The sequence below is a fragment of the Pseudophryne corroboree genome, chromosome 3 (assembly GCF_028390025.1).
Source record: "Pseudophryne corroboree isolate aPseCor3 chromosome 3, aPseCor3.hap2, whole genome shotgun sequence".
In the NCBI taxonomy this organism is placed as follows: Eukaryota; Metazoa; Chordata; class Amphibia; order Anura; family Myobatrachidae; genus Pseudophryne; species Pseudophryne corroboree.
In genome coordinates, this window is record NC_086446.1 from 326,693,314 (window position 1) to 326,711,107 (window position 17,794).

At 47.8% G+C, this 17,794-nt stretch overlaps 1 protein-coding gene across 6 annotated transcripts in view; it reads left to right on the plus strand.

Annotated features, from left to right (window-relative positions):
- Positions 1–17,794, plus strand: part of GDAP1L1 (ganglioside induced differentiation associated protein 1 like 1) — a 349,133-nt gene that overhangs the window by 293,776 nt on the left and 37,563 nt on the right. For all 6 annotated transcript variants that reach the window (XM_063959546.1, XM_063959544.1, XM_063959548.1 and 3 more), the window contains one exon: positions 8,979–9,171. In XM_063959546.1, coding sequence (XP_063815616.1) covers positions 8,979–9,171 — 193 coding nt within the window. The remainder of the gene's footprint in view (positions 1–8,978; positions 9,172–17,794) is intronic.

Below are 17,794 nucleotides of genomic sequence, written 5' to 3' on the forward strand. Positions count from 1 at the left end.
AGGCTCTGATGTGGAGTGAGGCCTAGCAGGCCGAAAGAACACTGAAGCCTGAACTTCTACAAATAAACAGAGGATGCTGGCGTTTAGGCCCAAACTCCAGATTGCTGAGCACAGTGGAGAATGCATCTGGTGACCCCTGGAGTCAGAGAGGCATATAGTAGATTGACAACAATGATTGCTGTGTAGGCACAGCATACAGAGACTTGCTGAATTCACACAGAAAGTTAATCACCACAGGTGGAGCTCATTAACTCTTACCTTCCAGGCAGAGAACTCAGCACTCAGGAAACTCATAGTACTGGCAAGATGTTTAACCCAGTGAGCAGAAAAGACGCAGGATCCAGGACAGATGGCAGAGGTAAGTCACCAAATATGAGAACTACAGTCAGGGTCGTGACAGTACCCCCCTCTTCAAAGGTGGACTCTGGACACCCATCTTGAATCTTAGAGGAACATGAAAAATTCATACAGAAGAACTTAGGAACTTTGTCGATGCCTCTTCTTCTTACGGGAACATCCGGATTTAACCAGGGAGAGTGGAATTTCAGAAGGAGATACTTCAATTATCCTTGGAAGGACAGGACAAACTTCCTTCTGCATCAGACTGTTGCATGTCAAATGAAGAAGAACCTGAATTCCCTTTTGAGCATGATTTTTAACAGTCAGATTCCAAAGGTTTAAGGCTAAATTCTTTAACCACAGCATTACTAAAAGTCTGTAAATCATGGAACACAGGATCATTACCCTCAAAACGTGTGTTAGCCCACTCCAAAGCTCTTTCTCTGAATGCCAGGAACAGATGTCAAGTAATGTTGGAAGGAGTTACTACACCCGAAGGATCATACTCCATCAGAGAGAGAAATCGATCAACTAAAGTGGCAAATTGCAATAAATCTCCATCAAAGAAAATAGGTGCTAAAGCAGTGGATGAAAGCTTAGAGTCTGAAATTGAAGACACACCGTCACAGGCTGGATTGGAGATAGTTTGAGGGACATCAGACTGATGAAGAAATATCCTTTCTGACGTTGTCTGGCTGAAATCCTCAACTGAGAAATCACTTGAAATGTCCTACTGGATTGAGACGCTAGTAATTCTCCCTGACGCTGCGACACTTGCATCTGCGACTGAGGTAAATGACTCTGGGGACTGGACAGAGGAAGCAACATCAGTAACCTTCTCAGCAATATTAGCCTGACGTCCTTTATCCAAATCAGCAGATGGAACAATAGATTGCTCAGAAACGCTTAGGGACAAAGCTGAGAAAACTGTACTCAGATCGGTATCCAGCTCTGTAGCATGTTCTGACTTTAAGTGAACAGCCTTGGGATTTTTCTTGACTTTAGCGGCTACAGCAGAATTATTCTGACATTGATGAGAAGAGGTATTAGAGTTCCCCGCAGAAGCTGTGGACTCAATGCTGGAAGACGAGGAAACAGAATCAGAGACAAACTGAAGTCTAATTTTAGAACTAGAAGGTAGAAGTCCTTTACTGGGACTAACTGACAAAAGTTCTTTACTTGGACCAATGCTTGGAATCGGTTTGAGTCCAGACGATCCTGAACTGACTGAAACTGGAGAAATCTTTGGCTGGACAAGTAGAACCGGATTGGATCCGAGGATACTTGAATTGGCTGGAACCAAAGGAGACTAACCAGGCTGGTCCTTGAGTATTGCTGAACCGGCTGGAACCGGGACGGGCTGACTAGGCAGAGCCTGGAGTATTGCTGGACCGGCTGGAACCAGGACGGACTGACCAGGCTGGGCCTGGAGTACAGCTGGACTGGCTGGAACCGGAGGAGACAGATTCCAGCTGGAACCGAAGTGAGTGGAATCCAAGTGTTCAGATGGCCCATTCTGGACCTGAACCATGCTGGATGCCAACATGGTGGCGCTCTCAGAAGACGGCAAACAGGAGTTCATAACTGCATCTGTAGCACAAAGATTCCCATCTGGAAACTTGACTCTGGATACTTCCCTTGGGGCTGAAACTCTGGTGACCCCTCCTGGGGATGACGAGTCAGACACCTCTCTCAGGGTTGTTATTTCCAGCACCCCTCCTGGGGTAGACAGATTAGGTATTCCTTTTTGAGTAGAAGACTCATATGCCCCTACTAGATCTTGAACATTGTATAACCCTCCTTGGGCTGCACACTCTGAACCCCCTCCTGGGGATGGACATTTGTACCCACCTCCTGGGTCTAGACACTCAGAACCCCCTCCTGGGGCTGAATGCTCTGAACCACCTCCTGGGGCTGGATGCTCTAAACCCCCTCCCGGGGCTGGACGCCCAGAACCCCCTCCTGGGTCTGGATGCTCTGAACCCCCTCCTGGGGCTGGACGCTCTGAACCCCCTCCTGGGGCTGGACGCTGTGAACCACCTCCTGGTGCTGGACGCTATGAACCCCGTCCTGGGGCTGAAGACACAGACCACCCTCCTGGAGCTGAAGACACGGACGCCCCTCCTTGGGCTGAAGTAATGGACACCCCTCCTTGGGCTGAAGACACGGATGCCTCTCCTTGGGCTATAGACATGGATGCCCCTCATTGGGCTGAAGACACAGACTCCTCTGTGACTTTAAATGGCTTGAACATTCTTTTCTGGACACCCAACTTGGGATAGGGTCTTTTAATCACAGGACCCCAGTCATAAATTTGAGTCTCTTTTAGAGTAGCCTTCTTGACACCCCCGTCAGCAGTAGCAGTATCGGCTACTATAGATGACTTATAGACATGAGCGCTATGATACTAAGATTTATCACCATTTCCTGGCTTTCAAAGAATGCAATCCTTAACAAAATGACCGGAATTTCCACAGTAAAGAAAGAGGTGTAGCTCCCTATGCCGCTGACATTCAGCTTCAGAGAGCTTAGGCCGTGGGTAGCTCTGATGAACAACTTTTCCTTGCACAGGGGAATAGACTTTAAAAACTGGATGGAACAAAACAGGATCAACAATGTTGGTGATATTCCTGAGGAGTTCAGGCATCACAGAAAGAATACTGGTCAAAAGTTCTTGTAACTGTATTAACATCTGGTGGAGAATCCGCAGTTGGTCAGGAGTCTGAGTACAGGGAGTCCGAGAATCTCTGGAGAACGAGTTCCACTGCAGACACTGTGCCAGTTGATGCTGAGTTGACTCCAAACCCTCCAAGCGTCCTGCAATATTGCTTAGGAGGTCTCGCGTCAGACAAACACTTTCGGCCGGGTCCATGTGGCCAGTTCCTACTGTCATGACTGTGGTTTTTGTGAACCCGGTGTTAGTTAAGTCTGCGGGCGACTGGAGGACTATGTGTATATTAGACTGGTCTGTGGGAATCAGTGAGAAGAAGGAGCAATCCCTGATCGGGGATCAAACCCGGGCCTCAGCAGAGGACGCCGTATCCTGACCACTGGATCACCAGGGACTTGGTGTTGATAGCAGGATGGTGAATGTATTGGTGAGATTGAACTGGATATACTGTCACAGGAGTAGGTGCTTGTGTACTCAAGGTTATTATGAAATAGGTTCTCTGGAATTGCGCAGAACTGGGCTGGTTACTGGCGAGATTGAGAACCGGACTAGTTGCTGGTGAGACTGAGAACCGCACTGTGAACCGGGCTGTGTACCGGTATACTGGAACGCAACTGTAATCCGGGCTGGTACCAGATATAACTGGAAACGCAACTGTATGTAGAACGATGACTGTGGCTGTGACTTTAAGACAAGGCTGAAGAACACTGCGGCTGTGACTGGCGAAATACTGGATATCAATGGTAACACAAATGTAATCCAGACTGGGTAGCAAAAGAGCAGAGGTTTACAGGAACCGAAGTACAAGTGTTACCTTTAGGGAGCTCAGCTTCTAAGATCACACAGAGCTGTGTGTGACACAAGGAACTGGCAGAGTCTGCAACTCAAGTCTCCATATTTATACTTCCTGGTCCTTGATGATTGGTGAGCAGGGACAGGTGATTGAGAGAGTCTCAGGCTGGCACAAGATTGGATAGCTCCAGGTCAGGTGATCAGACCCTGTCACCTCAGTACTTTAGATTAGGCTCTGAGGTGGAGTGAGGCCTAGCAGGCCAAAAGAACACTGAAGCCTGAACTTCTACAAATGAACAGAGGATGCTGGCTTTTATGCCTAAACTCCAGATTGCTGAGCACAGTGGAGAATGTATCTGGTGACTCCTGGAGTCAGAGAGGCATATAGTAGATTGACAAAAATGATTGCTGTGTAGGCACAGCATACAGAGACTTACTGAATTCACACAAAAGTTAATCACCACAGGTGGAGCTCATTAACTCTTACCTTCCAGGCAGAGAACTCAGCACTCAGGAAACTCATGATACTGGCAAGCTGTTTAACCCAGTGAGCAGAAAAGACACAAGATCCAGGACAGATGGCCGAGGTAAGTCACCAAATATGAGAACTACAGTCAGGATCGTGACACCTTCAAACTTTTCTGCACCATCAGCACATGTGGGGAGCACTACAAGTACAGATGGTTATGATGAGGAGGACATAATAGAAATTGAGGATGCTTGTTTGGAAGTGGTACAAGATTAGGGGTATATGTGTATACTACTACTATCTAACACTAAGGATGAGGATGTTGATGATGTTGTTTGTGTAAGTCAGCCACCAGTGGCTGCAGGTCTTGGTCATGATAAAAAGAAAGCCATTGTGATGCTTGGGCATAAGAACATAAAAGCCACCTCTTGGGTGTAGAATTATTTGTACCCAAATCCTGAAAACATTTGTGAAGGCATCTGCTCCATTTGTGAGCCAAAGTTAGTAGAGGTAGGAATGTTAGCCATCTAGGCACCTCCTCTACGTTACATCATTTGCGGTGAGTTCATGAAATTTATTTTACCAGATTATAATGTAATTGACACCCTCATCATCAACCTCCTCTTTGTGATTGGAGGTAGTCCTTCCCAAAAAATTTTTTGTGGGGGTCCAAACAAAGCAAGCACTTCAGCCACAAAAGTGGCAGTCCATGTTGCTGAAGTGCTTGGTCCGTTAAACTGTGCACGTCTTTTTTAAAATCCAACATAAGGATGGATGGGAAAACCCAAGAACAATTCCACCTTGCACCACTTTCATTTCTGCCACTGCTGTGTGACAATGTTCCTTAGATATTCTATAAGCTTGTGCTGCTGCTCTGTAGCTTAGTAACCAGGCAGCTCGCTGCAGCCTTTGGCCTAAAGTGGATGAAAACAATATTGTGAGCGGTGAGGTGGTTAAAATTTACTGGAAATGAGTGGAAATTAATGTTTTTGAGGTTGATAATACTCTAGTAACAAAAAAGGCCTATATTATATGATATCAGCTTTTTTTGTAAATTTTTGTCACTGCCAAAATCCAAAACCAAAACTGGAGAATGAATTAGAACCCAAACCAGCAAAAATGGTCCAGCACATCTAAACTCTCTTAAGATTTTTTTTTTTTTTTTTCATTTAATTTGTGTCTCCGATACTGTATATTGCATGAGAGTAGAAAGGTCTGATTTATACTACTGAATGCAGACAGCAGCATTTGCTTGTCAGTTTGGACAGACAGAAAATATATTTTCTCCATTAGTTGATGTGGTATTTATAGTCTAGCATGTGATGTATTTCCTTAGTTCACCTAGTCATGGCTAGTTTTGAAGTCGCTGCAAAAAATGTGAGTCATTATGCATTATCGTGAACAGTTATACCTTTTACTGACAAAATCTTTCTGTGTAAATTGTGACTCAATCACCTTCATCAACTGCCTCAAATCAGTAAAATGCCATACAGAATTTCCAGCCTGCATTGTATAAACTGCCTGCAAATACAGTATATCGCACAATACGCTTGGATGAGACAGGACGACAGTGCCATTGGTCCTTATACTGTATTTTGATCTATAGATAAAAAAAACTACTGCAACTTGTGCAGTTGTCCTTCCACACCAGTGTGAAGGTATAAAATATGTATTGGACGGCGTTCTGCAACTTAATAGATAATCAGCAGCATACACAAGTCTTTGGTCAATGTTTCAGAGACCTGATCCCTTTTATCAAGACAAGGAAAATCCAACATCGCACCCATGCCGGGACTCTTCCCTCCCAGAAAACGGGGATGACATGCCCCTGTTTCTGGGAACGCAGAGCTCCCTCCGCCCCCTCTCCACTCTCTATATACCGCTGTTAATAACTATGGGCAATGTCGCAAAGACTGTTCACAACGGGGCTTGCGCAGCCACAGATTCTCGACAACCGGGAATCTGTGAGTGTCCCCTATCATGCGTCCAAGAATCTGTCCCTTCAAATAATAAAAACCATTTATAGTTCTCTATACAACTGCCTAATATTACCTCTGCTCAAGCAGACTTCCTCACTGCAATGGTGTGGATTACTGGGTTGACCCTGTCTAGGTCATCAGTCACTAGGTCGACCACTTTTGGACGACGTGCACTAGGTCGACACAGGAAAAAGGTCAACATGAAAAAAGTCATCACAGAAATAGGTCGACATGAGTTTTTTAAACTTTTTTTGGTGTTGTTTGCTCTGTAAAATCACCGGGAACCCCAATTAGTGCACCACGTCCCCTTGCTTGGATTGCTTTTCTCGCCATGCTTCGGGCAAGGTGCCTCGCTCCACTGCGATCTGCACAGGTTACTATCCTAATCGTAGTGGATCGTAAAGCATGAAAAAGTTTAGAAAATGAAAAAAAGTGAAAAACTCATATTGACCTTTTTATGTATTGACCTTTATCTTGTTGACCTATTGTCAATTACGACATTTGAACCATGTCGACTTAAGGCATGCCGACCAATAGTGGTTGACCTATTGACTGTCGACTTAAGTGTGGTCGACCTAATAACCGCATACCTACTGCAACAATTAGCACAGAGGAAGTCAAAAATTTCCTCAAAACTTAAAAGTTTTTCAAGGCTCTGGGTCCTGGTGGATTAAGTGGGGAATTCTATACGTCTCTATTATTGATCTTCCTGTTAGAGCCCTTAACTAAATTTTAAAACAATATATTGAAATAGAAAATCCTCCCTCTTCACTTTAATTCATCCGTTGTTGTTGTTATTATTATCATCCTTTATTTATATGGCGCCACAAGGGATCCGCAGCGCTCATTACACAGTACATAATCAAATGAGCAAACAAGAAAACCGCACTTACAGTACAGGACAATATAGGACTGCTATAGAAATCCCGGGGTTAGGTGCCATCAAAGGGAGTATGGAGTATGAGATAGTGTAAGTAAGATAAGGAAAGGCACATGAGGAAAGAAGTCCCTGCTCTTGCGAGCTTACGATCGTTATCATCCCTCTTCATTTTAATTCATCGATAATGAAGGTACTACACAAACCTGGGTAAGATTTGGATATACCATCCTCCTATTGTTCAATCACATTACTGAATATTGATTACAAAATTCTTACTAGGATTCTGGCTGAACGTTTAAAAGGTATCCTTTCATCAATAATGTGTACTGACCAGACAGGTGTTACATTGGGTCGCCATCTTGTCCCTAATGTCCTAAGAGTCTCTCTATTATGCAACATCTAAGTACTACTTGGAACCCGGATCCTAAAATATGTTTATCCCTAGCATACACATGGTCCCTGGTCAGTTTGGGCTCCCTGAGACTTTCACTCAGTATTTACAGACACTGTATACCACCCCTCCCACCTAAACCCTGTCTAATGGTCAAATCTCTACCATGTTTGCACCGGGCACCATGTTTTTGAACACAGCGTTCACAGATGACGTCAGATACACGCCCGGAAAACGGCCATGACACGCCTGTGGATTCCCAACCACTCCCCAAAACACCATGTTACCACCCACGAATGGTCACTTCCTGTCAATCAAAATGCATTGTCTTTACAGTTAGGCTGCATACGCAGTGCGATTGTATTTTGCCCTTCGGGTATGTGCAATGCATTCACAGCATATGCGCAGTCTGACGATAATCGCTCACTGCATGCAATCTCACATTTGTAAATGGTAGTGAATCAGGCCCAGTGTGTGTTTTTTGGGGAAAATTGATGTTTTTTTGGTAAGTGGATCATGTTCTTTTTTCTTTCACTTCCTAGAAGCAAGCTGCATCTCAGTGGATGGTATCCTTTGCTAATCACTTTTCCACAACATTTCTGTAACCATTCACATGCACAGTTGCTAAAATATGCTCAACCGTGTGAGCATTAGCATAATATGCGGCTCTGCATCAGGCCCACTGTCCCTGGAAAAACGACATCATGTTGCCATGTAGTGCTACTAATGTGCCCCTGGAGGTTGGATCGTTTGCTACTCACAATTGAATAGAATAGGCTTGCGATAAAAAGGTGCAGGCTTGGACTGGCCCACAGGGGTACAGGGGAAACCAGATTAGAGACTCTGCACAGTGGTGTATCTATAATGGGTGCAGTGTGTGCAGTGCACATGGGCTCCTTGCCCATACCGCAGACACTGCACCCATTTCATTAGTACTCTCCTCTCTGGAGTCCAGCGTCCATTACGGCAGCACTGCAAACTCACCAGGAAAATGTTGCAGTGGCTATTTTCCCAGAGTTTTGTGTGTGTGCAGCAGGGGAAACCTCAGGATAATGGTCACCATGCCATTTCCCCAGAGTCCTGTGCATGAGCAGTAGACTCTAGCACTGCTCTATAGTCTACTAGCTCCTGATGCCGTCACTCACAGAGTGCAGAGTGACACTGCCCAGCTGCCAGCAAGAGGGGCCCAGTTGGAGCTTGCACATGGGCCTCCTCCTCTCTTAATACACCCATGACTCTGCCACCTGTGAATCAGGCCCTTAGTTCTAGGGACCACACTGAGGCATGTGCCTCTTGCTATATATATATATATATATAAAAATATATATAATTTGTTCCAAATGAATTGCTAGGCTGCATTCTTATGGAAGATTTCACTGTGTATATAAAGTCCACATTAACTGCCATTGTAATATTGGAAACATGCCTTCTGTAAGTAATTGCTGCTCCACTTGCAGATTCGTCTGGTGATTGCGGAAAAAGGATTGCCATGTGACGAGCGGGATGTCAGCCTGCCACTTGCAGAACAAAAAGAACCATGGTTCATGCGCCTCAATCTTGGGGAGGAGGTACCAGTGGTTATCCATGGGGACAATATCATCAGTGACTACAACCAGATCATTGACTATGTTGAAAATAATTTTGTGGGAGGTAAATCTTGTTTATGAACATTTTCTGATGCAAGAATAATTAGACTATAATATTCCATAAATTGATCTAACATTTACAAAGTCGAGTGTAAAGAATGTCTAGTCTATGTCTCCTCCGTAGGCCAGCACATTACGTTTCAGCCAATTAAAGTACTGAAATTTCTATTTGAAACGGTAATATCTCACATAGGCACAGTGAAATATAGTGACTTATTGGTCTATTCATGAAGCAGTGAAAAGAGTGGAGAAGTGAGCCTGCGGAGAAGTTGCCCATGGCAACCAATCAGCTGCGCCATACAATTGAATAGTATGCAAATTATAAATGTTACTTCAATGCTGATTGGTTGCCATGGGCAACTTCTCAACTCACTTCTCCACACCTTTCACTGCTTCATGAATAGACCCCTTAGAGTGACCCACTGAAACAAAAATATAAACTAACGGAGAAGCTCCCAAACTACTTTCTCAGAGTTTGGTTTCAGTCATGAAAGTAAATGAGCCCTGGGACACAGCATACTGGAAGTCACAATAACATGACTTCTGAATATCACAGTATCAGTACTGCCACAAATGTCAGCTCTCTTCAATGTGTAAGTGGCACATTCAGCCATTAGAAAGTTCCATTTATGAAACATGACTCACAGTAGTTGTAATGTACATATGTAGCACAGTGACATGTTATTATTTATCACTTTATCTTTAACTTCCATGCTAACAAGCTAAATACTAGGGGCTCTGTTTGTGGATCCTCCCCCCAAGTACCTGCTCATTTGTAAACCCAAGCCCTGGCTATCTACATCGTAGCCCTTTACTATGACGTTGCGGTAGATGATTTCAGTTTGACTAGAGTTATTCAGTGGTTCCTCTTTGGTTCTCTTTGTTGTATTTTATTTAATAAATAGCTGGAGTGTAAACAATCTTATGTTTCTCCTATGTAGTACCTAAAAGCACAAGAATATATAGTTGTCGACATTTCAATACAATTTCCAATGACACTGTCTGCTGAGCAGATGCCAACAAGACATAAGCAGTGGACATTATCAGATTGTATACTTCCCAACAGTACCTTTGTTCACAGGTCAGTGCAGGGGGTGTGGCCTTGTGATGTGGGGGTATGGTCTCATGGTGTGACGGCATGGCTGCAGCTTATTGAGGCTGCAGCCTAAAATGTAAATGGATGTTATTTGATATATTCCCCTCCAATATATAAAAGAGATGGCACTGTGCAATTGACGAAACCTGTGACTATTACCAAGTAGGCACATGCTACAGGCTCAAGCAAAATCACAGGAAAAGGAAACAATAGCAACTTGCAGGCATGCCATTTATTTGCAATGGGTGGAAGACTTTGTCTAAATATTTCCAAAGGTGGTAGTACTTACTGTAGGAGCACACCGTGCACATGGCATACAGCCAGACACACTGGAAAGCATTATAATATTACCACAGTGAAATTAAACATATGGAGGAGATGCAAACAGCTCTTTTGTACACCATCTGCTCCGGGTTCAGGGTGAACTTGCATAATAGCCATAAGAACACTTATATATGACATTTACAGGCAGGGGGTAGATCCCATGTAGTCTTTTTATGTGTTTTCTACGCACAGGCTAGTGTGCAGTTACATGACATGAATGACAGTAAAGTTTAAAGCATAATGTAATGCAATATATATTATTTTTAATAGCTCAGCAAATCCTCTGTAACTTTTTTGTCCGGCTGTTTGTATCAGATATAATATATTTTAAGCATCTTCACTCAGTGCAATCAACATGAGTAACCAGAGGCCGGATTCCTTTCTGTGCATTTCCTGTATTGTGTGTGTCTGCTGAGAACTCTCTGATCACAGTTTAATTTCCTTCTTAAAATGCCATCTGGGAGCAGCCAGCTGTTAAGACTGGTAAAGGCTTACATTACCACTCCCTCTCAGGTTCATTCATTGTTTTGGGCTTGCAAATGAATAGGATGGGTGAGAAAAAAAGGTTATATTAGACTCCAGAGTGACAACTTTTAAAATGTTTATAATTAGTTAGTGCCAACGTAAGAAAAGTTATACGTCATACAGCAATTTTTTCCGTATTTTAATGTAGTCAGGTGTTTAACTCTACCCGTCATCTGCACATAGCAGACCTGATTAAACAGCTTGGTTTTGCAATGGTGCGCCTTTATAATCCACCCAGTGCAGACCATCATATACTGTACACACAGCATTCAGGAGCAGCCCTTACAAATGAAAAGTGCGATTTCATGGTGAGAGGGGCAGAATACATCTGACAAACATCACATCATAGTCTAACCTCTTAGTATAACCCCGTTCAATTGAGAAAAGTTTTATTCCCCCCCCCCCTAAAATACCAATCAGTTCAGTCTTATTTATAGTTTCAATAAATGATGATTGTGAGGGTCATCTAAATGGTCTTCAATAAATGTCAGTTTGTTGTGTGTGAAACCTTTTATTGCATTGCACTTATCTGCAGAAGACCTATGCTTATATAATCATATACAGTACGCTGTATAGTAAAATAAGTAAGTCTTTATAATAATCAAAACCACAGTGATGGAGGCAGTACAGACTTTGGTGAGGAAGACCGGAGTGTTGGGATAAGTATAGAGGGGCGGGGGTTGAATAGCATATGTTGAGTAATTAATACTAGTAAATAAATAAATGAATAAAACATGGAATCCTCTGGATCCCCAACAAGACCCAGTGTTAAACCTCCTAGTGATAATTTGTGGACCCCTTATTCAAAAGTAAAGCCTTCATTACCTTTAATACCAAGAAATAATGACACGGAGACTTGAATTTGGCAGAAAATTGTTAGCTATTTATTGTACCCTAACCATTAGTAAACCTGTAAATTGAAAAATTTATTTAACATGCCGATTCAGCCGGCATATGGTGGCAGAAAAAAGAACAACTCTATTAAACTGACGCTAACCTTAAAACGTTAAAATTCAAAACTATCCTAATTTAAATACAAACTATAAAATCGGTAATAGGTGCCCAACTCAACCCCCACGGGGACTACCCACCCTGATGGGTGATGCCGCTGCCCCCGGACGGGTGGTCGAGCGGCCTTAAAAGTCAATGGAGGTGAGTGCACCTCAACCACACCAAACTGTAAATCACTACAGCTAACAAGACAAACTACAACCCGCCGTTCTTTTCCGCCAACAGCGAAAGACTCCTCCCCAGAGTCTTCGCACCGCCACCATAACCTCAACCTAACTCCTGCAACACAAGAAACAGATCCTCCAGGAAAAGCATCATCCCCTCATTGGACAGATGCACACCATCAGGCCGAAAAAGGTGACTGTCTCGAAACCGAATCCTAGGGTGGCGAACCACTTTGCCTCCGTGGGACAACACCCACTTCGCCACCGCCCCATTCACCTTCTGCCTGGCCTCATCAATCAGGCGACCGTCCGCCACACCTCGCCAACTCAACCATGGCACCATCATTGAGAACACCAAGACCCAATTGGTCCATGCTGCGGCCACACAGGCCAGATCCTGCATCATGGCCCACCGCAGCTCCAAAGATGTCCTCTTCCCCAGGTCGTTGCCACCTAAATGGACAACCAGTACCCTAGGGACTCCATGCTCGCTGGCTTGACTGACTAATCTACTCTTCAGATCTTTCCACATCATTCCCCGCCAACCAAGCCAACGAACGCCATGAGCCCTAGGAAACATCTGCGTCCCCTCCGAGGCCAAAAACCTGGCTGCCCAGTATACATAAGAGTGGCCAACCACCCAGACTGCCAAATCATCGTCTACCCAACCCGAAGAGAAGGAAAGGGGTAAAAATTCGGTTAATAAAAATCTAAAGCAGAGTTAGTTTATGCATTAACCTGAAGGATCTGCGAAAAGAAAAAATGGATTTTCGTGTCTTGCAGAAGTAACGGCCTAGCCGATCTGCACAAGCTTCCAGCAAATTTGAAGCAGAACATAAACACACAATGGGAAAATCAAAATTAAATTAAGAAAATAAACGGGGGATGGGGGGGGGGGAGGGGGGTATAAAATGGGAAAAACATGTAAGAACTCAGCTGGAGGTGAAAGCGTAAAAACCTGCTGAGGGACTTTGATTAGAACTGATCAGCCGAATTGTAGATTAGAATTCAGTCCGTCAAGTCAGGCAAAAAATCGCAAAAGAACTCCAGACCCCCGCTGCCAGCAGCGGCGAGTAGCTAATCCCTGAGTAGGATAAACAGGGGAGACAAACCGATACACCACACAAGGACGTACTGAACTTTACAACAGGACTTATACAACTACAAATAAACAAAACCATATTCAAGCAAACATCTCATGCAACGGGGCGAATATATCGTCTGTAACTCGACGACTTCCATCGCCCCACCGCCTGGATTTCAGCCACGGAAAACCCTGCCGACGCAGCCGACGTCGCAGCCCCGATGCGGAAGGAATGCGTCCCGAAAGCAGCGGGTGGAAGGCCCAAGCTCGCCAGACAGCGACCCAGCATCCAACGAAACTGATATTTCGTCACTGGCAGACCGTCATAATGCAGCAACCACGACCCCCGACCATCGGGCCGTACTGCCGCATACTGAACTGCCAACCTCACTGGGCAAATGCTCTCCTCCGGCGCCGAAACCAAGGTGACCCATCGCCCTCTACCTACTTGGTCCGTCTTAGAGCGACGCAATCTGCACAGCAAGGACCTCTCACCCACCACCACGTCCTCGAGAAGCATGCGCGAATCTGCTCGCTTAGAAGGCGCCACCAGCTCCGACACCCGAAAGGCACCGTGATAAGCCATTGAGAACGCCAAACGGAACAGCAGCGACTCAAAAATGGACGACGCGATACTGCCAACCGCCATGATGACAGCCGGAAGCAAGGCCGCATCAATGGGCCGCCTCCTATCAGGCGGCGTCGGCGCCACGCGCGCCCACCCCTTCATCGCCTTAAGCAGAATCCCGCTCTTTGTCACGTCAGGGACACCCTTGATTTTGTTAAAGAACGAAATACCAGCCAAGTACCGTGATACCACCGCTCTGGACCTACCCGTAACAAACAGCTGCCAAATAAAAGAAAGCATCTGCCGATGCCCGCTCTTACCTTGTTGACTTCGTCCTTGGACAAACTCCTCCCACTCGCTCCAAGCTTGTCCGTAAGCCTTGAGCGTGTTCGGAGCGACTGACCGCATCGCTAGACCCTCCAGTCCGGCCCGATCACCTGCCAGACATAACCGGGACATTGAAAACCTTGCTCATCGGCCTCGGTTGCCAACAAACAAAACCTCTCCCATTGACCTCGTGACAACGCGTCGGCAATTCCGTTCTCCAGCCCAGGCACATGCTGCGCGCGGAACCACACATTCCTATGCAAGCATGTCAACAGCAACTGCCCCAGCACCCGCAGGACCACCAGCGATTTCGCCCTCTGATTATTTATCGCATGCACCACGCCCAGATTGTCACATGTAAACAAGATGCTGCGATGCGCCAGACGATCGCCCCAAACCTCCAGCACCACCATAATGGGGAAAAGCTCCAGCAGCAAAAGGTCCTTAGTTAAACCCTCGCGATGCCATTCCGCCGGCCACGAGGCCGCGCACCAAGATCCCTCCAGATAGCAACCGAACCCAGAGGAACCCGCCGCATCGGTAAACAGCTGCAGCCCAGCGCTGTCGACTGTTAGGGCCTGCCATATACACACCCCGTTGAAGTCCTCCAGGAACGAGGCCCATACGGCCAAATCCCTCTTAATCTCGGAGGACAAGCGTACGAAATGATGCGGTCTGGCACACACCGCAGTCGCCCTTTCCAGCTTCCGGCAGAAAACCCTGCCCATCGGGATTACCCGACAAGCAAAGTTCAAAATGCCCAGCAAGGACTGCGCCTGCCGCAGCGTGACTTTGCGCGACCTTACGAACCGGCAGATAGCCTCGCGGAGCTTCGCAACCTTGTCCGGAGGCAGTCGACACGATCCCGCCACCGTGCGATTTCTATCCCCAAAAATGACAAACAGGAGACCCGCCCCTCCGTTTTATCCTCGGCCACAGGAACGCCGAAGTGAAAAAACAGAGCTCCGCACCGTGGTGAATTCGCCGGACCGACACACAGGAAGTCATCAAGGTAATGGGCGACTCCGTGACCCCCTGATGAAGACTCCACGCACCAATGTAGGAATGTGCTAAACCGTTCGAAAAACGAGCAGGAAACGGAACATCCCATCGGCAAACATTTGTCGATGAAATACTCCGCTCCAATCCGAAAATCCATAAAACGGAATGAGTCCGGATGCAACGGCAGCAACCGAAACGCGGATTCGACATCTATCTTAGCCATCAGGGCCCCAGGGCCGTAACTACGGACCAACTCTAGCGCCTCGTGAAACGACTGGTACACCACCGAGCAATGAGCCGGCGGTATCGCGTCGTTGACCGACGACCCCGACGGGTAAGAAAGATGCTGAATGAGCCTAAAAGCACCTGGAGTCTTCTTGGGAACTACCCCCACTGGGGAGATGACCAAGTCATCCACCGGGGGTGAGATAAACGGTCCCTCCATCCTACCCAGCCGAATCTCCTTATCCACTTTCTCCCGCAGAACCGACGGCAAGGCACGAGCAGACTGGAGATTCCGTTGGGCCCGGACCGAAACCTTGCTCGCAACAGGCAAGCGAAAACCAAACTGAAAACCGTAAAACAAAAACTGCGCGTCCGCCCTATTTGGATACCACTCCAACCACTTGGCCATTGTATCCAAATTACTTGGCGTTGGAGCGCTGCGTAGCGCTCCCGCTCGCGCCAGGTCTTGGGTAATTTTGCTTACCCCGGGCACCCTGGCGACTGCCTTTAAAGCAGGTAGAGGCTGGGTGGGAGCCGCCACATTGCAAGCACAAATATCGAAACCGACACTGCTTGCCGAAGGAACAGGACGCATTGTTAAACGCGAAGCACTTCCCTTTTGCGGCGGCCTGCCCCCCCCCCCACGGACGGCCAACCTACCTGTCTTGCCCGATCCGCCGTCCGCGCCGGTCCCTTGGGCGGACGACCCTGCGCGGTGCCCGTCCGCCCCCGGATTCCGGGGCTCCCTAGCCTGTTGAGAAGCCCGGGTGACTTGGAGCCAGACTTCCACGTCCTTGCAACCAAAGTCTATCACCTGCAAGCAGTCCTGTTTTTCCCGGAATTTCTTGTCATACATCCGCCATTCGATGCCCGACGATGTGCGCTGCATATCGTGTATTAAATGCAGGTATCTAATGACGTTCATATGTTCGTCAGGCCTATCTTCTAGGTAACAAGCCGCGAAGACACAAAAACCGGCCAGCCAGTTGTCGAAGGTACGGAATGCCTCGGCCCCGATGCCCTTCTTTGCTGACGCCGACTTATAGTCCTTCTTTGCATCCTTCGTCAAGACGAACATATCAACGTAATCCCCCCTGCAGATTTTTCTACGGCAGCTATCCCTCAGTCCCCGCATCACGGCAGTGTAATCGCAGTGGACTACCCCAGGCAAATCGCGGCGCTTCTTGGCCCTGCGAGCGTCCTCGCTAAGCCGCTTACGTCTCTTCCGCCTCTCCTGCTGACCCGCCGCCCTCTTGGCGTATTTCGTCACGCGGTTTTTCGCCCTAGTCATGCTACTGACTTCGGACGCCGGCAACGACAGAGAAGAAGAAGAGGAAGAGCTGCGAGAACTAGAGCGCGTGCTGGAGCCCGACCCCGACTGCTCTACCTCACCTGATGCCGTCGACTGCTCGGACAGGGAATCCTCTGGTGTGGCAAATGCGACATCCTCATCCTCGCTCCCCACCATCTCAACTTCTCCGCGATCACCTGAAGAAGAAGACAGAGCAAAGGACCCAGAAAACAATCGCGGCGCATGCCTAGCACCCCGGGGCGCAGGCGTCCCCGCTTCGCGCCCCTGCTCGTCCCGCACGGAACGATGACCCAGCTGCGCCGCGGCCACCCCAGCTCGCAGCAAGCGCGAGCAACTCGCTGCGCCGCCGACACCGCCCGCGTACCGGACCCGCTTGCTACTGCATGCGTGCCGGAACGCCTTGCCACCCCCGGGGATGCGGCAGCGGCCAGCGGGCCCAATGACGCCACCACCGTTGACAGGGCCGACGCCAGCTCTCCGGAGGGGTCCTGACCACCCCAAAACTCATTGCCGTCCCCCGCGGGTTCCCCCGCAGATGCCGGCGCGCGCCTCCCTGCCCGACGCCCGACAGGCGCCAACAGGGGGCCCGACGCCCGGAGCCCAGACTGGCCCGGTGGGGAACCGGCAGCGCCCCTGACCACCAGCGGCCCGGTCCCCCACCAGTCACTGCTCTCCCCTAGTGTCTGCCTTATGGTGCCAGCGCTGCCCCCTCTTTCAGACCCCCCGCGCGCACCCTCCTCCCGCAGGCCGGAGCTCCCTCCGCCCGCTGGGAGGGCGCCGCGGCGTGACTCCATGCTGCCCTGTTCATTACTGCTGCTTCTGCCCCTCACACTGTTTCCCCGCCTCCCCCGCTCCCCGCCGGACTCCGGCTGCAAGGGAGTGAGCCGGGGAGACAAGGAAACCACCTGTGGAGAGCGCGGGCGTGCGCGCGGCCCGTGCGCGCGGCCCGTGCGCGCGGCCCACCTCTTCCCGCCACTAAGCCCCCGTCC